General features: G+C 49.4%; 1 protein-coding gene across 2 annotated transcripts in view; it reads right to left on the bottom strand.

Moving 5' to 3' along the window:
• The window catches only part of Synj2 (synaptojanin 2), a 98159-nt gene that overhangs the window by 43978 nt on the left and 31229 nt on the right, over nt 1-22952 (bottom strand). For both annotated transcript variants that reach the window (XM_052169224.1, XM_052169223.1), the window contains exons 2-5: nt 21798-21884; nt 12083-12353; nt 7772-7997; nt 1695-1778 (exon numbers count right to left, since the gene is read on the bottom strand). In XM_052169224.1, the coding sequence (XP_052025184.1) occupies nt 1695-1778; nt 7772-7997; nt 12083-12353; nt 21798-21884 (668 nt within the window). The remainder of the gene's footprint in view (nt 1-1694; nt 1779-7771; nt 7998-12082; nt 12354-21797; nt 21885-22952) is intronic.

The following is a 22952-nucleotide window of genomic DNA, read 5'->3' as shown; positions in this document are numbered from 1 at the left end:
ATGGTCGGCTTCAGGGAATGTAACCTCTGCCACCCACAGAGGGACAGGGTTCTGGCCGCAGGCAGTCACGGGCAAGATGCTTCAATACAGACTCCTAGGTACAAGTCTACAGGGGCAGAGCTAGGCTGAGAGCATCTGTGGCCTGCACTGGAGCTGGGTGGAGGGTGACTGCCCATGATACAGGTGCCCCAGCAGAGGTGAGCCGCTTCCAGCTTCCTAGTGACTCATTGGTGGAGGTCCTGCACAGCCTGTCAGAAGCCCTGAGTTTGATCACCACTAGAGGCAAAACCAAACCAAAACAAAAGACTATTCTAAACTTAGATTACAGAGCTTGTTTTGTATGCTTTAAATGGATGGAGTTTAGGATAGAAAAGTTTGTATCTCAATTGAACTGTTTAAAACACAAAACAATAACAAACTGTCCAGGAGCTGGGCTGTAGTGGTCAAGACTGTAATACTAGTTAGTATCTGTTGGGCTTGAGGCAGAAAGATCGCTACAAGTTCAAGGCTAGCTTAGGCTCCACAGGGAGACAAAAATAGCCTAAAAGTAACAGAAGACCTTTGGAAAGCCTCCAGGGGAATTTCTCGCTGTTACAAGCAAACTCAGACTTAAGTCTTCTACCTCTCAAGCAGTTGGGCATCCTCACACACCTGAATGTCAACAAATCCTCACTTCAACCCCCGAACTCAGGAGACCTCAGGACCAGAAAGAGCCGCCCCACCCATCTATCTTACTCTAAGAGATGACAGAGATATGGCCAGTGCTGTCAGCACAGCACGACATGCTGGTGGCCCCGGTGACAAGTCCAGGCTGGGCTAAGATGCTGAGCCAAAGTCCGGGTGGTGTGAGCCTTACTGTGCCAATTATTCCTGAGAATCTGGCTGTGGTGCTCTTGGCCTCTTGGGCTGCTGGCTGACTACCAAACCCTCATCCCGTAAGAGCCATGGGCAGGAGACGTCGTAGACTAAAGACCCAGGGAGAAGCTTTTTTGGTCCCTCGAGGCAGAACAGTACAGCTCATGGAGGGAGGAACCTCCAGCTACTCTTCCCCAAATGCACCTTGTCAGAACCCAGTTGAGGCAGCAGCATGCCTTTCAGTGATAGCAGCTGTGTCCTTGGACCATGTCCCTGAACTCGTCTTAGGACGCAGACGCGGAATCTCTCTGGCACTGCCCAAAGCTGTACTCTGGATGGCAGAAGGTATTTTTAGAAACCACGGGAAAGCTCTGCCATCCTCACGTGGCTCCAGACAAGTGCCACAGAATGCCAGACCTGTGACGTAGCCACCAGGGGCCCAACAGACCCTCCTGAGCCCTCCGGGGGATTTCCACCTGCTACATATGTTACCAATAGGCTCAACTTCGGTCCGCTTAAGTCAATATCACCCAAACATTCTCTAGTTCATTTCTTCAATATATCCCTCACTGTACAAGGTCAACAGCTAATATATACATGGTCTTTAGGACCAAACTACACCCAGTGTACCTGTTAAACTCTATCTATCTATCTATCTATCTATCTATCTATCTATCTATCTATCTATCTATCATCTCTATTTATTTATCTATCTATCTGAGGAATAAGACCATAAACACCACCATGTAAGAAACATGTTTAAAGAAAGAAACTCCAGCTACAGAAAGAGACCAGAAGTACACCGACACAGTGGAAAGCCTTCTGCATAAATTACCTACCTGAAGCCCTGGCTGCTCCCAGAACAGTGGAACGGAACCTCGGATCTGGACAAAGGATGACACTCCATCATCCATGTAAATCGTCTGCAGCACAGGGGAACAGAAAGAGAAACGGACTCGTCAATGAAACGGAACGTCCTGGGCTGTAACGGGAGCCGGTGCCTGTGACCCGACACCAGCCTGGAAGGTAGCCGGTGGACTTCCGTGCCCTCTGCTCTCTCACCTAGCCCGGCTGCTGCGGCTCCCTCATTGTTGGCTAGACAGCCGGGCATGCTGGCTACTGCCTGCATTTCTGAGGAGGGGTCTGAACACAGACATGGTGTGTTCCCTGAAAAGCCTGGCACCCGCTCCCTGTTTAGAGCCAGAAATAAATGTGGTGGCAGTTTAGCTTAGACCTTTGCAGAGGGCTCTATTTTTGCCTGCACAATAACTAAGGAGCTTTTGGTAAAGGGCTGAACCAAATTAATTAGCTCTCCTGAAAGTCCTGTTGACAGCAGGATTTGAATCTATTGAATATGACAGCTCGAGTCAAGGCTGAACTTGAATTTGTCTGTAGACCTGGCCCTGTGCCACTGTGTTATCAAACATGCTACCAGCTAATACATACACTATAGATTTTTATAATATATAGACCCCTTGTAAAAATAAATGATGCTTAAATTAAGATAATGATAATAATATCCCCTGATGATCAGTTTTGTAGTAGCCTGCTTGTCTCCAATGACAGAGGAGAAGCTGAGAGTTTAAAGGACACGAAAATATAGTCCTGAGCAGGCACTGGGATGGCTGTGGTGGTTATCAGATGGTGGCCTTGATCTGTGCAACCCTACCCTGGCCTGGCAGGGCCACCACAGGCGCCGCTAAGCGTCCTTTCCATTGCTTTCTTACAGGGTGGTTTTCCACACGGGCTAGATCATGCTCAGATCACACATGCATTAGTAATTCTCCAGAGGGAGGGGGCTGAACCATGAGACTTGAGGTTCTCTGGACCACAGGAACGCCATGAGCCTGGTATCTATGTTGTCAACTGTAATTCTAGCTGTAATTTGTCTCCAGAGGAAAATACAGTAGGAACATGCTGTCTGTGTCCAGGTATTGGCTACCAGCAATAGAATACCAGCTCTCTCCAGTATTCTATTTTTCTCCATTGCAGGAAGGCCTGCCCTCCTGAGATCAAAGACGCGAGACAGACAGTGTCCCTGACAAACAGAGTTAGCTAACATGCTAACATAAAGACAACCATTTGCAATGCCAGAGTCTGACCTAAGCTAAGGACTTTTATGCTTTACTCCAAAGACCTTGGCTTCAAACCCTTCTTTCAGCTGTGCAGGAGGCTGTGCCTGGGGCCCCTTCTCTATGGGCAAGAGTTCTTTCTTTTCTCCTCAGAAAACCCATCTATGGGTCCCCTACCCCATCACCCAGGGTGTAACCCAGCAGCCACACTGCAGTTCCACGGCACCTCTATGCTAAAAGAACAAATGACCTGAACACTCGTGGGGCTGCTTCTCTCTCAGGCGCCATTTTCACAGGGCCCCTGGAGAGGAAGGAGAAAGACATAGAAGAAGACAGGGCTCTGGGAGAGAGGCCCATGAGCCCAGCAGTGTGGCCTGGATAGTTAACTGAACCACTTTCACCCCGATCCCCTTTCCAAGGGTATTAAATGTCAACTGGTACCCGGAGAGTGATGTTAGGCTCATTCTCCTGGCCTGGAGTGGTGGTCACTTGGGAAACATTACTCAGGAAGGCTGGGCAGGGATGGACTGGGGCAGGTAAGGATTGCTGCAGGGATTTGGGTGGGGGGAAGGCAAGACCAGACAAGATAGGGAGGGACCCTAGGAAGAGCTGGAGCCCTGGAGAACAAGCAGGAATAGTGGGCCTGGTACTGTAGAGCAGGGAGCACCACCCCAAGCAGCTTCTTTCATGGAGGGTTAAGAATGGGAGCACGGTTAGAGAAAGGAAGAGATGCCGCCACCGCCGCCGGGAAGGCTCTTCCAGGCTTCTGCCTCCAAATGTGGTGTTTCTAAACACCGGCCCCCTTAGGGACACGCAACGTTAATCTGACCTCCCATGGTGAGGTGGCAGCCTGATTGCCAAGAGCCAAATATTTATCACGCACACCCTTTTGCTGACACGCTGAGGAACTGTGAGGTTTCTTTTTCTGCAGAGTTGAGTCACTGACGCAGACAGAGCCCACTGAGTATGACTCAAAGCCGAGCTGAAAAAGGATTCCAGGCATCTTCCTAAGAAGCTCAAGAGGCATCTACCACCTAGACACACAACAGACATGCATCTCCATGTGTGCACACATTACGTAAGTGTAAGTACACACTCAAGTGTGCAACACCCATAACAAATACACAATGCACATACAAAATACATAAATGTACAGACATCAGACAAATACATGCTGTATGGAGTTAAACATATATATAACATATACATACATATGCTACACAGGTATATGAACACAAGACGTACATATAGACAGACAGACAGACAGACAGACAGACACACACACACACACACACACACACACACACACACTGTACAATATCAGCATGCCAGAAGCAGAAAGTATCCTATGCTACTGCAGACTGGAATCCCACTTGAGCCTGGCAAAACTATGGTCTTGGGAATTAGAGGACTAACTAGAATTAGTGTAGACACTCTCGGACTAACAGACCCACAAGTGGACTCTGCCTATGAGCCCAATAGTTTGCCTTTCAGTTGTCATTACAGCTTCAACTATACATGTTCAACAAAGAACTGCTCTGTGTTTATACAGCCCTCATTGCCCAGTTATATGTCTGGTGAAAACGGTCTTGTGGGCTTAAGTTACACCCTCTCGGCTACCTGTTATTCTGATGGACAGCAGATGGGAGTGTCTGCTCGTTAGCAGTGACTGCTTCAGGGAGGAAGGTCAGTGACCAGTTTATAGAAACGCCCACGTGGCCCAGAGGAAGGAAAGGGAATTAAAAAAAAATACAAATTGGGAAGACCACAAAGGCTTATGGGAACCAAGAAATCCCTCTTCCAACCCCAAGCAATCAGAAAGCAGCAAGCCTCTATAGCTTATCCCTCTTAAAAGCAAGTTGAAATTTAATCCCGCCACCAGCTGGTGATTAACAACTGCCTTCATTAAATGAATGGGTTATTGGTTTATTTTAGCAATGAGTTTTCAAATAGAAGCCATTTTGGCCAGGCTTGCTGTGTGCTGCTTGGCGCTTAAGCATGTGACACTCTGCATCTCAGGACTTGGTCGGCAGGGCCAGCACCAGATGTGGGCCCTTGACTGGAGACCAGAATTATGAGCCAAATACAAATCTCTACTCTTTATAACACACCCAGGATGTGGCACTGTGTGACTGCAACAGGAAACAGACTGAGGCCGGCTGTATATTCCTGAGAGTGTGGGTAGGCTGTTCTTCTCTCTTAAGGCCTAGTTGGCTGGGCTGCCCCAAAATGGAGATTCGGGAGATGCAGGGTAGGGTTCTTGATCTCAAGCAGTAACAAGAAACATGAGAAAATAGGACATACGAGTCACCAGGTACCCTGCATGATACAATAGAGCAAAAGCCCAGCCTGAGGAAACGCTTGCCAGTGTTAGTGAGACAAACATATCATGGGGACACTTCCACGCAGTCAAAGTATGGCCCCTTAGGATAGGTTTACGCACTTACACCCTAATGTTACGGGTTCAACCGTGTCCCTTCCAGAAACAGTAAGTTAAAGTCCTAACCTCCTGCATTTCCAGTTGTGACCTTGTTTGGATAGAGGACCTCTGTTCTTATAATTGGATGAGTGAGCCCACCCTGGAGGAAGCTGAGTGAGCCCTTTGATCCAGTGTGACAGAGACTAGATGATGTCCTGTGAGCCACACAGGAACTACAGAAGCTGGAAGAAGCAAGGACACATCCTCCCAGAGGGAATTTTCAAGACACTGTGGACAGGCCTTTGACCTTGATCTTAGCCGGCCAGCCTCCAGAACGGGGAGAACAAATGTCTGTTGTTTGAACCACCCAGACTGTGGTGATTTATTACAGCAGTCCCAGGAAACTCACACAGTACTCTCTCAAAAGGCCCATCTTATAGGACAGGGCAGTTGCTATCCTAAAGACCTATTTTGTAAGGTACGGTAAAAGACCACAGCGTTTCCAAACTGGTTGAAAACTAAACAGTTGAAAACAACCCAGTTCAAACTATTATACTGGACCAAGTAAATGGTCCTCTTTCCTCAGACTGGGCTCAGGATTCCTTCTTGACCCAAAAAATGATCTCTGGAATCTGGTTCTGGTACCAAATTCAGGCTTTATGGGTACCATGCAATATCAACACTGTAGTGTCTTGTCCTGCTCATGATCGGCAAAACAAAACCACCAGAACTCTGTCCCAGACTAGAATGGACTGAGGGTGAGGGGTAGTGATACCAGATAAGGGTGTTGAGGTAAAGAAGGTGGAAACAACCTTCAAAGTCTTTGTCACCGTGCAGACATGAGCAAGAAAAATGAAAACTGTGTTCACAGTGAACGGTATTAAGTATTCTCTCCTTTTTCAGCCAATAGTTATTTAATAGCCTTGCCAACATTCAGGAGGGCAAGCCTCCCCTAAGATGGTAATTTTACCCACAGATCTTTTGAGAACTCTTGCTCCAAGTGCCCTCTGAACCTCCATCTTTGCACCTCTGAGAGGTGACAGCGTTCCTGCAAACTGGACCCCGACACAGGTTTGAGCCACCATTGAATGAGCACGCAGAGGCTGACGTGTGCTGGGGGGTAGGGTGGGGGGGGAGATGTGCACACTTGTGCTGAATTTAACTGGTACCCCAGAAGGGTGCCTCTGACAGCCACACGGTGCCTGCCTGCCAAGCTGCGCCTGCAGGAACACACAGGGTGCCTGCGGCCCAGGGAGGAGGACTCAGCCCTGTGCTTCCCTGCCTGGAGCTTTCTTTCCTCACAACTGCCCCCACAGCTGCTTTCCTGCAAGGTGGCACTACCTACCCTTCAGGGAGCAAGTCAGAGCAAAACAAAAACAAAAAACAAAAACAAAACAACAGATGCGAGATAGCATCTTTCAGGAGGTTAGGACATTAACACCCAGGATGAGACCAGAAGCCGGGAAAGACCCTAAGGAGGTATTACAGATGGCTCTCCTCCATAGGAGCTGACAGCATCCGCTGTCACACACAATCGCATTCCCAGGCACTAGCACCCTTCCAGAATGACGCTTTAGCGGATGTAGTCTTTTTTTTTTTTTAAGTAAGTTTCTTCTCCCGTTATTCTATTGAATTCTTTCTTTGTCCTAAAAAGATTTTCAACTCCTCTTGGTTTGCAGCTGCTCCTGGAGCAGGTGGTGTACTCTTTTTTTTTTTTTTTTTGGGATTTTTGTTTTTTTTTATTTTTTATTTTGGTTTGTTTGTTTGTTTGTTTTTGAGACAGGGTTTCACTGTGTAGCCCTGGCTGTCCTGGAACTCACTCTGTAGACCAGGATGGCCTCGAACTCAGAAATTCGTCTGCCTCTGCCTCCCAGAGTGCTGGGATTACAGGCGTGCACCACCACCGCCCGGCTGGTGGTGTACTCTTTACAGCTGTGGTGTCCTTTCTTAAGTCCTTCTGCTTAACATTCATTAGAAGGACTAGGGAGATGGCTCAGTTGGCAAAAGGCTTTCCACAGATGCTAAAGACCTGAGTTCAATCCTGAGTACCCACGTAAAAGCCAGATCCAGTGGCACGGGCTGGTGGGAGAGGCCAGAGTATCTCTAGGGTTTGATGGATGGCCATTCTTGTCAAATTGGTAAGCTAGAGCGCCTTAGGCTTCCAAATGCATCCATGCGCGCACATACACATAGCTTAAGTACTGTCTTTTCAGGATGAGCTGTTAAAAAAAAAAAAAAAAAAGACCATACAAGCCAGAGGCAAGTTCCAAACTGTCCTCAAATTTTGCCCATCCAGGAAGTAGCCACAGTCAAAAACCTGCTCACACACGTCAGTGCCTCTTACACTCATGGTAGAAAACATGCATTTGTAAGACACATTGATACTCTGAGTCATTCTGTGTCTGGGGCGGGCCTGGGTACTCACCTGCTCGGTCTCCACAAAGTTGGACACGTGGCCATCGTCGTTCACACCACGGGTGAGGAAGCGAGCGCCTGCACGTTCACAGCTGACGCGAGAGATGAGACAGGCCTTGGCCTGCTTGTGGGAGGCATATACTGTGCGGATGGTCACCACCCCACAGATGACTTTCAGCAACCAGTCTTGGCAGTTCACCTGGTGCTGCCGCAGAGGCACATGCAATAGCTGGTTCCTGCAAAACAGCAGGTGACAACTTTGGGTCACCCTACTAGGCTCTATGGATGCTGGACCCAGAGCCAAGTACTAAGGAACTTCTCATAGGCCCAGTGTTCCACTAGGCTGTTACATGCAATTCCATCCCAATGGAAACATTCTATCCTGGAGGGGAACTCATAAAGACTGAGAAGGTTCTAAAGGGAGGCTCTTTACAACTCAAAGTTCTCAACAGACGCTCCTTAAGATTCCAGGAGTAAACAATTCACAAATCTCAGGAAGTCCCTGAAACATAACAGGTCATAAGGTCCCCCTCCCATCTTAAGGTTATACAACCAGCAAGGACAGCTAAGGAAAGGAGACTCTGACCTATGACCTTCCTTCAAGAATTGCAGGGATCTATAAGGCTCTAGCATTCCTAAGTTCTCATCCACACTAGAGCAGGTGTCCTGTAATGCAGCTGCCTTTGAACTGTTCATAGCTCTCTAAGTAAACTCTAACTCACACTCCTGTGAACAACCCAAAAATGCTCAGTGGTTCATCCACTTGTACTTTGGCAGTATATTATTTCTGGTTGTTGTAAGTTCCTTATCTAAGATATGTTTTGTCACGTCTCCCAGGGAGAATTATCACTCAACAGAGGCAAACACTGACTGCTCTTCCAATGGGCCCTGCAGTTGGGACATATAGATTCAGAAAGTCTTGTGCTTCAGAGACTCTAAAAGTCAGAGCCAGTATGATGTGTACAGGAGGAAGGGGCCAGAAGTCCTTTCCTTACAGACGACAGCAAGGACCTGAGGGAACAAAGATGGAAAGGAAGCTTGATTTAGACCCATGCCTGCCATATTTTTTTTTAATTAGAATAAAACATTTACCATTAGGTCTAGAGACCCTGCTCAGTAGTTAAGGGCCTGTGCTGCTTTGTCACACACGTGAGAAAACTCACAACCACCTGTAATTCCAGCTCCAGGACACCCAGCTCCCTTCTCTTCTGGCCTCTGTGGGCAATTGTACTCAAGTGCACATGCTCACACACAGACACATAGGCACACGCATAATTAAAAATAAATCTTTCAAAAATGCTCATGTTTTAGCTTGGTGATGCTGCTAATCCCAGCATTCAGGAGGTAGAAGCAGGTAGATCTCTGAGTTAGAAAAGGAAGATTAGCTCCTAGAGGCCAGTCTGGTCTACAGAGTGAATTTCAGGACAACCAGGGCTACACTGAAAAACCCTGTCTCAAAAAACATAAGTAAACAAACCTATTTATGTTGCAATTAAGTATTAATAATAGGCAAGGATAAATTACATAAAATTATATTAAATATGCATACAAGTGTGTAATTACACATATGCGCACACATATAGTGAATGAATATAAAGAAGGCATTATAAAAAAGTTGAAATTAAGTTAAAAGGGATTAGATGAAAATAAAATTGATAAATGCTCCAGTAATCATTTCCTCTCCACACCCTGTGGATTATTCTGGGCTCTGGAGTCTGTGATGATAGCAATGGTTAAAACAGGCCACATGCAAAACTGCACAAAGTGCCATTCCTAAATCATTAGCATGGGATGGTTTAATCCATTCTTGCAGCGACCCCATGTGAAGGGGTCATCATTATCAGAAATCCCATTTATAAAACTGAGACACGCCGGGCATTGGTGGTGTACGCCTTTAATCCCAGCACTTGGGAGGCAGAGGCAGGCAGATTTCTGAGTTCGAGGCCAGCCTGGTCTACAGAATGAGTTCCAGGACAGCCAGGGCTACATAGAGAAACCCTGTCTTGAAAAACCAAAAGATTAAAAATTAAAACAACAACTGAGGCCCAAAGAAGTAAGATGCCTGCCCGAGACCACAGGATTGGCAAACGTGGCATGCAGGACCTGGAAAAATGGCTCAGCGTTTAAGAGCACTGACAGCTCTTCTGAATGTCCTGAGTTCAAATCCCAGCAACCACCTGGTGGCTCACAACCATCCGTAATGAGATCTGATGCCCTCTTCTGGTGTGTCTGAAGACAGCTATAGTGTGCTTACACATAATAAATAAATAAATCTTTAAAAAAAATGTGGTGTGCAGTTCTAAAGCCTGAATCTAAGTTTTATTTATGGGTGGATTTGTTGACTGAGTGACAGTAGGGCTGGATAAACCTCCGGGCTTTCTTCGTGCTAGGTGAGTCCTCTGTCACTGCCATTGTCCATTCGTAGTCCTCCTAGATTAAAGCCCTACAGTTGCACAGGGCCACGTCTTCCTCCCATGCCCCACCAACCAGCCTCCACCATACTCAAGAGGCTCCAACAGGGCCAGTCTGCAGCTGATCACCAGGGAATTTTCTCTTTCAAGATCTGGAACGAATCTAGGTCACAATGGCCTATTTGTTTAAAAAAGAAGCTGATTCCTGCCCTTGAGCTCAGATCTCTGGGGATGCATGCAGGGGGAGGATCTAGGCATCACGAAGCCCTTGCCCTCAGGCAAGATTCTGGGAACGTGCCCACTGCCACCCCACCCACCGGGTTCTCACAGGTGCAGTGCTGCTGCTATGTATGTGTGAAACTGCTAGGAAGGAAGACCTCACAGATAGCCTGCCTCAGCACCGCTCTCTGAACTTTAGACAATAAAGTCCTTTAGTAACATACATTAAATGGTCTGCTGGTCACGCCACTAGGGACATGGGGAGGAGCCTCTGTCAACCAGACAGCTCTGATGGATTTACTTAAGGGACTCCGGGGAGGGCCGTTCAGATCTGGGAAGAAGAGATCCAAATCTATAAGGGATGGCAGCTTTGTGCTTCCTGCCCGGCTCACAGAGTGTGAGGAAGTGACGGCCACCGAGGAAGGATGACCCTGATGCTACCCTTGTTCTCAGGCTCACCAGCTGCATCCTACGTGGACTCCCTCTGCCTCCTGCCGTGGCTTCCACCTCAGCACAGTACAATGGGTGGCTGGGAGATCTGGCTGTGGCTGCCCTGACTGCCGACTCAGATGTGGTCAGTTTCACGGGTCTCACCGAGGACCCTTGAGTCGGGACCTACTCGCCTGGCGCATTCCACAGATAACTTCCTCTTCCCAAATCCAAACCTAATCTAGCATCCACTTCAAAAGGGATCCGATGGGGCCTCCCCTCCCCCAAGCCCTCTCTGCTCCTCCTCCTTACCTTCCTGACCGTGAGTTGCCTCATGGCTTATGCAGTCATTGGGAGAGCAGTTATAAAAGAGGGCTTGCTGCTTCCACAGAATGCCACATCCTCTTGTGTATTCATAAACCCCCTTGGGCCACAGCTTCAGGAATATGTGTGACAAAGCTAAGACACATGCTGGTCCCCAAAGAATAATCAGATCTTGCAGAAAATCTAGCAAGCGCCGGGCATCCTCAACTAACTGTTGGTCTGCAGCCCATGTGGGCAACTGGTTAGAAATGTAGGAGTCTCAGACCCTGCTATAATACAGCATACATCGCAACAAGGATTTCAGTGTCCAAAACTGAACCACATAAACTGAAGAGTATCTAGGAGAGTGAGCATCAAGGTGGGGGACTAGGGAAGAATGTGGGGACGTAATGAGGGTCAATGTATCAACGGAAGTAATGAATTTAGAACAGGGAGCTGAAGTCCTACAGAAAGGACGCTTACCCTACCGTGGGAACCTTTAACGCTTCCCGTGGGCAATTGCAGCTAGGCAGGTTCCAAAGAAGGACAGAAACAAGCCTCTGCGTCTGTGTCTGGCTGGGAAACTGGTGTAGCTCCACAGAGCACTGCTGGACCAAAGCTTTAAAAGACAAGACTTGCTGGGATACAGCAGCAGGATTCCCATCACACCGAGTCTGCCTGTTTCTCTTTCATGCCCAGTGAGCCCGAGGAGAGCATCACTCTCGAGGCCTGAGCAGGTGAAGCCCCGATAATCCACTCAGGGAACAGTTTCCTTTCTAGACCTGCCTGGGACTAAGCTCACAGGGTAGGGATGCTGGGTTAGATGTCTTTGCTTGCTGTACAGAATGCGAGTGTAGTTCTCAATGCCAAGCCACAGCTGACCGAGAACCCTAGGCTGATGCAAAATGAAAGGCTCAGACATTACCAAGAATCTGCCCTTGGTGACCCCAGTCCCTTACCAGAAGAAGGAGGTCCCCCATTCAGAGCAGTCATCACCCTGTTTCTGAACCCTGATGGTCAGATCGAAGCAGGCGCCATCATTGTGCCATGCGAAATAGAACACCCCTGAGCTGAGGATTTTCCTCAAGGCGGGCAGGCGCTCCTCTTCCTTGGCCTCTTCCTGCAGGGGGTAAAACTCAGTGGCAGTGATTTTGTAGATCTCTGCATCTGGAATTCTGCCCACGGACATGCAGCCTGTCACCAACACCAGAAAGCTCAAGGGGACGCCACCTAGAAAGGACATCAGACAGAAAAGATGAAGAATTATGGACCCTGAGCGGACTGCATCCCAGAGCTAAGCCCGACCCTAATGGGAGGACCTTTCAAACTCCTGTCCCCTAGGCCTAGGCTGGTCTGCCCGGTTACCCAGCCTGTACCCCAAGCAGGAGCTCCGGAGCCACACCCATCTTTCCTAGCCCAGAAAAATAGGCTGTGCTCTAAAAGACCCTACAGTGATTCTGATGTGAAGGGTTTACCACCCCAGCTCTCTCCTTTCCTTCCTCACCCCTCTCTCAGCCTCAGCTCCATCCCAACAGGATGAGGGGCGAGGCCGTGGGTGCCAGCCATCTACCATCTAGACTGCCAGCACAAGCCTTTTAGCCCTCCTCCCTTCCTGACCACGACCCTCTTCCAAATCCCTACCCAACGCCCTCCAATTCATCCTCCTTGCGCCCCTGCCGCCCCCGCTCACCCCCTGCCTGGACTCCCCCTCACAGCTATAGCAGGTTTATAGAAGGCTATAGCCACAGCCTTCTCAGGCACAGCCGATAGCAGACATCCCCTGCTCAGATCCCTCGGTGGCTCCTCCTGAGCCCCAGGAAAGAAATGAAAGCCCTCTCTACTGTGTACCGAGCCCCATATATCGGATCCCCGACCCATATGTGGACACTTCCTAGGCAGCTGCTCTCCAGGGCTGTGTTCGGTTGCTCCTCGACATCCCACACATTCTTCCACTCACTCTAGTTTTATGGGAGACATCCTCCCACTTGGATAAAGGTTTTCCACCGCCATCTGCCCAACGAAGGACTCCTTCCAACCTCCCTCCTGACTTCCCAGTCTCGGCTTTCTTTCCTGGCAGGGTGGAAGGAACAGCTTCCCGTCCCAGCCTCCTTCTGCCTTCCGGGATTCTGTCAGTTCTCCTTCCCTCACTGGGTAGATTCCCGGCCCTCCTCAGGCCCCTCCACGGGCAAGCACCTCCTTCAGGAAGCTGGTCCTGCGCTTCCAAGATGCAGTATCTACAGCTTCCCAGCATCCCCTGGGCGCAGAAAGCCAATAGCTTTCATTCCAGCTCTCTCAGAAGCTGGAGCAGAACATAGGACGCACCATCATCTCCCAGCAGTATATATGTGGGAACACTTCCTAAACAAGTTCCAGTATAGGAGACCGATACGCCCTTCTCCAAGCCCCTGCCACACTGTCGCGGGATGTGCCCTTGCTGTGCAACGTACCCTGCTTCTTAAAGGTACTATCCACGCCAAGGGGTGTTGGCAATGCTGTGTTTCATTTCAAAAGAGAGGGCCCAAGAGGTGACAGGCCTGGTGACTATCTATCAGGATCTTCTCCTGCCCCTGAGGTCTGGATATGTCCCAGCAAGGTTTACTGCAAATGGCCAACATCTTCTGTCTCGCCGGCTGAAGTGATGCTTTCTGCTTCACAGTTTTGTAAAGGACCACAAGGCATCCAATCCCACTATCCTCCATCTCCAGGAGGCTGCCCTTCTTGCACATCACTGGAGACTGCAGCTCTGGGGACGGGTGACTGGCTTTTATTAAAGAGCAGTCGCTGAGTAAGTAGGTCACGGCTCACACATGCTTGCTGGTGAACTGGGGGTCGGTGGGGGGGGTGGGTGGAGGAAGGGTGCCCACGGGGCCAGATATTGGCTTGGGGCTGACATCCTCCAGGCTGCAGACAGTCCACAGCCTTGGCACCTGGCTGTTTGAACCGATGAGTTTAGTACTGGAGACGCAGTATCCAGTGAAGTGCCCTGGCAGGGCCAAGACAGGCTCCATCCCATGATCTGGGTTTGGGGCTCAATGGAGGAGGAGAGGATGAGGAGGAGGAGAGAGGGGGGCTTATAGAGAATGAGAGGGCATGGTGTCACCACAGGAAGGGGCCATTCAGCTGAGGCAGGGCTCCAGAAAGTAAATGAACGCCATCAGAATGTACCGCAGAGCCAAATACCCAATATGGCGGATACCCAGGACAATGTCTCATGCACAGGCGCTGTACAAACAGTACACTATACCCTGTAGCTACACCCACTAGTGTCAGCCCATTTTATAGAGAGAGGAAAGGAGCCAAGTGGAGGCTAAGAAGCCAGGTCTGATTGAGTAGGGGAACTGGGGGCATCTGAACGCACCGTCTGGCTATACTATTTGGACATCTTAGTCAGGCTCAGTCTGGCCCACAGTTGGAAATCCCCGTGCTGCTGACAGGCAAGCGGTGCCAATGGGTCAACACTGCTGCTGAGGGTCACCATTGTCATTCCACACAAAAGTGTCCCAGGGAAGCTGAATCATGACCCCGGGAACACGACATGGGATTTCCTTTGAGTCTGAGGTCTGCCTGCCCCTGGCTTTGTGGCACCTTGCTCTTGGGCTATAGATTCTTGTGATGTTTGTGAGCCACTGCTTTTGTCTCTGGAACTCTGCTACGGCAGCCGGAACAGACCAACACAGTGCTCTTTGCTTGTTTAAAAATGCATACTCAAGTTTTCACCTATGGCTTAAAAGTAATATTGAGACAGAGAATTGGGATTAGTTCTCTTGTGGGCACTGGGCAGGGGCTAAGCACTGTTAAAAAAAATCTTTTGAAATCATAATTATTGCTAATAAGTTATTTAAGTGTTTCTTGTAAGAGGATTTATTTTTCTATAAATAGGTAAGGCAATCTGATTCTAATTGGCAGCTGTTGGACTCATTTTTTTGTGGCTTTGAGCAGAAGATTCAAACAGCTGGTGGATTACCCTTGCGCTATCGCCAGCTGTTTTGAAGACTTCACAAATGCCTTTAAAAAAAAAAAAAACTACAATAATCACAGTTGCAACTCTGGTTCTTGAGGACATAGATCGTCTCAGGCAGGACTGTCCGAAAGTGTCCATAGCAAACTTATTTTGCTATCACAAGAGTTATAAATGACACTGGGCAGTGGTGGCACATGCCTTTAATCCCAGCACTTGGGAGGCAGAGGCAGGCGGATTTCTTGAGTTCAAGGCCAGAGTGAGTTCCAGGTTTATAGAGTGAGTTCCAGGACATCCAGGGCTACACAGAGAAACCCTGTCTTGAAAAAACAAAAACAAACAAACAAAAACACCAACAACAAAAATCATAAATGACACTGTAGCTACTTCCACCCAGGCCAGAGAGACAGGAGCCCTTTCCTAGTGGCCTCGCTGAGGGGTTGTAGTGATGGGTGCAAAGGGGGACAGAACAAACACACTTTCATTTACATGCAAAGTATGCTGTGATTGGTGCAAACACAAGCCTTTACATGTGAGGTGTAGCCTGATTGGTCCAAATTACCCCTTCTTGGCTATGTAAGCTGGCTAATCTGGCTTGCTTAATGAGTGGGCAGAGGGATACCAACCTGTGCCACCTGCCCTCCATGTTGCCACACTAGCCCAACAGATAGCTTTTCGTAGGGAGCAGTAGGAATCAGCAGCCAAGCTGCAGCAGCCGTAGCCGAGTAGGCAGTCTGCCAAGCCGCAAAAGCTCTACAGGGCCTGAGAATAGAAACTGTCGTCCCAGGAGCTGACAAGCCTCTGAAGGCCAAGGGTCTCAGACGCTCAAGGCCTGGGAGCTGGGATATGGGCTGTTATATGGGCTGTTGTCAAGGGCGGAGGAATCGCCACACCCAAGCCTGCCCACAAGCTTGGTGGCAGCTGCTGTAAAGGGCTAAGGAGCGCAGATGGATGACTTCCGGTGGCCTCCAAGTCTTAGAATGAATGGTCCTGATGTCAAGGCCTGCTTGAGAGCTGTAACACTAGAGGGTGCCTCCCACAGCGGCTCCCACCTTCCTGCCATCCAACATGGAAGGACGCGCAAACCGCCAAGGACTAGGACTGGAAGTGATCCCCTCTCCTTGCCGGGCCACAGTTTCTATCTGGGTAGGGCAGAGGGGCCCTTCAGCCGATTGGTAGCTTTCTATTTGGCAGCATATTCCAAGCACTGACGGTTTTCAAAAAGCAAACTGTCAGACCGTCCACCAGCAGTGCCCAGTAGATGCTGACGGCCTTCCGAGTGCTCTTCCTGAGCGGGTGGGCCCTCTGAGGCACTCCCACCCGCCACCCCTCAGGCTCCAGTCCTATCACAGCACCTCTGTGCCCCGAGTTCTCCACGGGTCTCCCTCTCATATGATGGAGCAGTTAACCAGTTTCTTAACCAGGCTCTAATTTATCATTGCAGTCGTCTGTAGGTACCAGACTGTCAAAGCAGTATAAACAGTTCGAAGGAAACAAGACATTTTGGTAAGCAATCCTTTAACATGAAATGTAAAGATGCGTGGTGAAGGCATTTTATAACAAGATGCTAAATATTATTAATTAATGGAACGACAGAAAACCGAACCATTTCTAATTATAATGAAAGTTTGTGTGTGTGTGTGTGTGTGTGTGTGTGTGTGTGTATCCACAGAGGCCAGACGTGTCAGAGGCCCTGAAGTCAGAATTACAGCCCGTTGTGAGCCATCCAATGTGGGTTCTGGGAACTGAGCCTAGATCTTCTAGAAGAGCAGTACGCACCCTTAATCACAGAGCTTAATCGGAGAGCTAGCTCTCCGGCCCCTCGGTTCTCCATTTTTGTAGATGTGAACACAGTACAAAACTATCCATGTTGGTAAAGAGTCAGGGATAGCAAGTTTAATTTTAGAAATGCCACTCAAATCTTCAAGATCCCGAGTTGGTACTAGGAAGGAGTTTTAAGTGACTTATCAGCAAAATTACTATTAACGCTGGCAGATGATACCCAATTAAATTCTTCAGTTGGGTGAACGCATGGGCAGCCCCTGACTTAGAAACAAGTTGTGCTGAGCCACAGACATGGCTGGCTTCCATACTACTGACAGCAATGCTTTGAAGTATGCTGTTGTTTGGCACCCTGGAGTTAGTTCATTACCTTCAGAGTGGGACAGCATGGTACTATTCTAGATGAGAAACGTGACTTATAAGATGAGGAAGGGTGATTGTGGTTGAGACCCTGGGGGGGGGGGAGGAGGGTGGTGTCACATTCCTAAACCCAACAGCTACTAGAAAGAGCTGAGATCTGGGAGAGGTCTTCATAGAAGCCCTTAAGTCTGTGCACCTCTGTGACCACAGAAGAACACGGAGCTGTGGAACCCGTGCTGGGCCATGGCCTCTGCTGGAAGGCCTCACCTGGCCCTGCTCAGCAGTGAGCCTGGCTGGTCCTCCTGCCGTGGTTCTCTCCTGCCCAGCAGCCCTTAGCTATGTTCTATGAGCTGTCAGTTTAAGGAAAGATACAGAGTCGAGTCCAGCAGTAAACTGGTGGAGGTCACTGACTCCTGATCGTCTCTCCGTTTGGTCTAGGCTGGCAGTGCCACTGAGGCACACATCACGGGTCAAAGCAAGGTCAGAGGGCTGCACCTGCCTCAGACATCAGAGTCTTCTCCTGAGACTCACCTTGACTATAGAGCCTGGGAAGCAAACTTCCAAGAAGATCAATTTTCTAATACCAAGAAGCAGAAGAGAAATCATCTAGGTTGAGTGAGGTCTCAGGGGTGGTCAGTGGAGGCTAAGTCCAGGGGTCTGAAACCAGTGGGGATCTTATGGCCGGGTTAAAGCTCAATCTTAACTGGGGCTATGGATTCTATGCTCCTCCTGTGGCTTGTTGGGGGACTTAGACAAGTCCCTTACCTCCTTTGGCCCTCACAGTAGAACATACCAGGGACTTAGTAGAGTCCAAATCTTTCCCTGCTAACAGGCTCAGATCTAAATGTGGTGTGCCTCTGGGGTGTGGGCTTTAGTTCTGCATAGCACAGAAGCAGTACACTTAGTGCTACATTATGGCCCAGCCCTCAGTTGCCATCCAACACCACGGAGGAACCGGAAATGATCCTTGGCTGGCATATGAACCCAGAAGAAATTGGCAGACACTATATATCAGAGTCCCTACTCCCATAGCTGGGTGCCAAGTCCTTACCAACACACTCCTGGCTATGAGTATTAAAATACACTATTCAAAGACTGACAATGGCCAGTCCATTTTAAGACTTGCTACAGAATGTGGAATGCCCTGCATCTCAAAAGCCTCGTGACTCAGACGTCCCTCTCTAGACAAGTCTCCTTCTGAAGTGACCTCTGCCTATATCGTGCCTGTTTGAGGACACAGCCACTGAAGCCACCAGCCTGGCCTTTGGTCTCCTCAAGGACCCTTTCACACTCCAGCTGTGTCAGAGGCGGGAGAAGGGAACAGCAGAGCTTCTTCGGATGCAGTGGAGGGGTGTGAGGATACAGGTTCCTTCTCCCCAGCGTCAGGATGGTCACTGTACCCACAGCACACACTCTCACACGACCAGCCTCCTTAGAGTATGAGGAGCACCCAGAGATTTCATGGCTATCGTGTTCACTCCTTCATGAAGAACTCTTAAAACTTTATTTGGGGGGGGGGCGCTGGTGAGCTCACAAGCCTGGCGAACCGGCTGTGCACTGCAGAACTCCAGGAGACACAGTTCATTACAGAACTGGGGATTGGATCATCCCTGGAAGGAAACAGGAAGGTCTTGAGAGTTGAGGTCAGGGAGGAACTGAGCCCCCAGGGACCACTGGGGTGAGTTCATTTTGCTGCCATATTAATTTCTCTGCTTTGTATTGTATATAAGCAGTCAGCTCTTAGCTAATCACGGGGCTCCTGCCCCTTCCTGGCAGGAGCTGCGGCCAGGCTCTCTCGAAGCCTGTTAAGTTTCTAACACAAATGCCTGTTCTTCTTTCAAAGGACTGAACTTTAACTCTGAATTGAAAGCCCAAGGGGAAAGCAACAGAAGCCACACCCCACAGGGCACCGCCCAAGACACCCAAGGATGAGAGACACGGAGGAAGATAGCTCAGAGTTACGGGTCTAGGAGACACATGGGTAAGAAATGCTGGGTTAAAGCCAGCACTTCCTGAACATACCTGAAGAGGGTGGGTTGGGAAGGCTTGGCTTTAATGGCCAACCCACCCATCTTACAGATACAACGTGCTGTCAAGAGACCAGGCAATCCCAACATACTTGAAACCAAACTGCCTCCCATGGTCAGAGAACCTTGGAGCCAGTTCTAAAGGGGACTCCTCAAGGCAGCTTTGCGATCGGGGAGGACATCAAAACCCGTGCTGGGAGCCTGGCGGTGGTGGCTCATGCTTTTAATCCCAGCACTTGGGAGGCAGAGGCAGGCAGATTTCTGAGTTCGAGGCCAGCCTGGTCTACAGAGTGAGTTCCAGAACTGCCAGGGCTATACAGAGAAACCCTGTCTTGAAAAAACCAAAACCAAAACCAAAAAAGAAGAAGAAGAAGAAGAAGAAGAAGAAGAAGAAGAAGAAGAAGAAGAAGAAGAAGAAGAAGAAGAAGAAGAAGAAGAAGAAGAAGCTTGAAAACCTGTGCGCTGGGGACTTCACCCTACCCACGTCTCCCTGATGATCAGGCCCCCTCCTTGGCCGGCTAGTCTGGCCTGGCCCAACAGGAGGCCATATGTATTCACTCCTTGAAGGAGTAGTGGGGGTACTAGCTAAGGAAAGAGGATGGACAGACCTGGCCAGCTAGGGGAAGGGAATGCATGGTGACCCTGCTCCCTACTCTACTGTGGAGCCCACCGTTAACTCTGCTCACTCAGGCATGGATTGTCTCTGGGTTGTTCCCCATCCTACACAAACAAAGCCTAGTATCTAACCTCAGCTCACAGCTCAGGAAAATCCCCGTCCTGTGAGATACCAAAGGTACCAATTGTCATACTTCCTATCGTAGGGCACCAACCCCCTAACGAAAAGATAACACAAGATAGCCAAGAGGCCGCAGGGCACTCGTGTGAGATCATCCAGGTCCCACTTGAAAACAAGCAGAATGTGTTATCAGTTAGCATGCTTCTGGGGGGTAGGGGTGGGGTCTAAGTCCCTGCCATGGATAAATGCATCATCTATTTGTCTTTCAAATAAAAAAAAATTGACAACTGTACCTTTAAGATTGGACTTTGAGTCATGCCAAGTGCCAGGGTGTTACACCAGAGGAAAGGGGACTGACTGCAAAGAGGTGAGGCAGCGACCTGGCCTTCCCTTCTGTATGTAAGCAGGGTGGCAATCAAGCCTGCCTTCTCGGGGAGCAGAGTAACACTAAGGCCTCACACCACCACACGGGTGAGGAATCACCACTCTGAATAAGCTGCCATCCTCACAGTCGGTCCTCACAGAGGAAGAGCAGAGCTCCCTGGGTCTATTACCTCAGAAAGATTCCACGGAGGGAAAGCCCAGCCCACACCCTTATCTGATCATATCCTCATGAGAGGGCAAAGCGCTCGCAGGCAGCTGGATTTGTTTATTCTGAATCCCAGCTGACCTCTTCACCGCAAGTTTGGAGAATCTCCGAGACTGTTCCCTTTCTCCTTCCCTTGTAAACAGGGAGCCAGTGGTTACCACATTGGCTGGTGCTAAGGACTAAACATGTTAGCCGGTATCTAATTTTTTGGCACAACACTGGCATTGAGTCAGTTCATTCTGTCATGTGAATACCAAATGTTTTTCCTAAACATTTCCGATTTGGAAGCGAGGGGTGTAATCATCATATCTAGTAGGGAGAAAAACCACGCCACCACAGAAATGGCCCAGAAAAGTATTGGCAAGTATATTAAGGCTGTTTGGCCAGCCCGGAAACCCTGTCCAAACAGAGGGCTCTGTGCTGCACATAAGTTTTAGCTGTTCAGTTCAGGAAAAGCCCCCAAGGCCTGAAGTTGGAAATTTCCCAGCCGTTCCCATCAGGAATGTAACCTGTGCTCTGGCCTGTGACCTGGAAAGGCCACTGGACTCCACAACCTGGTCTTTCATCATAGGTGAGACTGACCTAAAGCAGATTCTCCTCACTGGGAGGAAGCAGGAGGTGGCTGCGGAGCTCCCACAGAGGCGGCTGCCTCCAGCTCAGGGCAAGCAGAGCTGCCCACTTCTTCCTGTGTGTTCTCTCTTTCGTCAGACCCATTTGGAAACAGTTCCCTTCTCTCTCTCACTCCCACACAGAGTGTCGCATCTTTTCTTTCTCTCCTGGCCACCAACCCCCAGACCCACCCTGCCTCTCTGATATACCCAGGATGTCCAGTGATGCTGCTTCAGGCGATGTTTTAAGCCAAGTCTACCAACCCGGCATACCTAAGACAGTGATGGATGCCTGAAAACCTGCACACATCATCAGAGCAGAAGCCCCGACCACCTGGGAAAAACTTAGGTCTGGAAGGCAACAACGCAGGTAAACTTCCCTGGTACCCAGGGCTGGAAGTCATGCCCCCCTCTGCCCCAGATTGGCGACTATCAAGTTCCTGCCCACACCCTTTCCTCCCCAATGGAGGAACAGGCTGTGGAAATACAGAGCAGCATCTTCAGAAATGAAAGTGGCTAACACAGACTATCTAGCTGGATAGGCTGCCCAGGCTAACGCCAGGGACAGCCTGCAGTGGGTGTGGAGGCCAGACTGCTGAGCCATGGTTACTCACCGGATTGTAACCTCAGCTCCCCGAGACAGCCATAGGCATCCGTCAGCTTGCCATACAGTCCTTTAATGACTTCCTTCTCTTCCGGAGCTGGTGGGGGAGAAAACACATCAGAGAGACATCAGCGAGCAAGTGGCTCCGTTCACGCTCGTTCATTCACACTGTGCTTGCCAACCTGGCTCTCACCCACGCAGAAAAGGAAAAAGCAGACAATAGGACGGCCCACGGACACCATGTGCATAGGTTTTAGGATCTGAGAATCACAGAGATGCAAGGATTTAAGACCTTCCCACAGAACGGGAACGCTGGTTCTCTGGAAATGCTGGAAGCTTTCTGGGTGCGGGGTGGGGGTGGGGTAGCTGGAGAAAGTGTGGGGAGCCCTAGCAGTGCCGAGGCATCTTGGCTCTGGCCTGTTACATCACCCTTCCTTGCATGCACACACTGGAACAGGGTGAGGTATTAGAACCTTTCTTCCTAGGTGGCGCCCACAGGAGCGCTATCTGGGAGACCCCCAGGACCCTTGGTTCATTAGGAGTCATCAGAGTGAGCACGGGGGTCGGTGGACTCAGGACTGAGGCTAGTGAGCCCTAAGTCAGGCTACAGACTTTACTTGCTGGGTGACTAGCTACAATGTTACTGTCTAAGCAAAAACTCAGCCTGGCTTAGGAGCAAGGGGGAAGGAAGGTGCGTGGGAAAGCCCGCTGGGATGCAGCAGACAGCGCTGGTGATCGGAGCAGGCCTAGGGACCCTGTCTCGTAATGTTCCAACTGCACTGAGAACAATATGCAAACCCTAATCGTAGTCACAACACTATACTAGGCAAAAAAAAAAAAAAGCAATCACAAAAGACCTCACAAATAGCCCCGGTGTATATGATAGCTAGAACAAGTGAATCTGGAGAGGCAGACAGCAGAACAGCAGATTCGTGGTTGGCAGGGGCTGAGAGTGGATGAAGGAAGATGCCTTAATGGGGCCTCTTTTAAAGGGGGACAAAATACTTTCAATTAGATAATGATGATGGTTAAGACAACCCTGTAATTACTAAAACACTTAAAAAAGAAAAAACATGGAAGTATACACTTTCTGAGATCAATTGTGTGGTATGTGAATCACATGTTCCTCCCACCCCTCACTCCCCATCCCTCCACCTCCCCCGCT

Source organism: Apodemus sylvaticus, chromosome 23 (genome assembly GCF_947179515.1).
Source record: "Apodemus sylvaticus chromosome 23, mApoSyl1.1, whole genome shotgun sequence".
Lineage (NCBI taxonomy): Eukaryota > Metazoa > Chordata > Mammalia > Rodentia > Muridae > Apodemus > Apodemus sylvaticus.
Note: the sequence above shows the minus strand (reverse complement) of the source record. Positions and strands in the feature narration are given on the sequence as shown.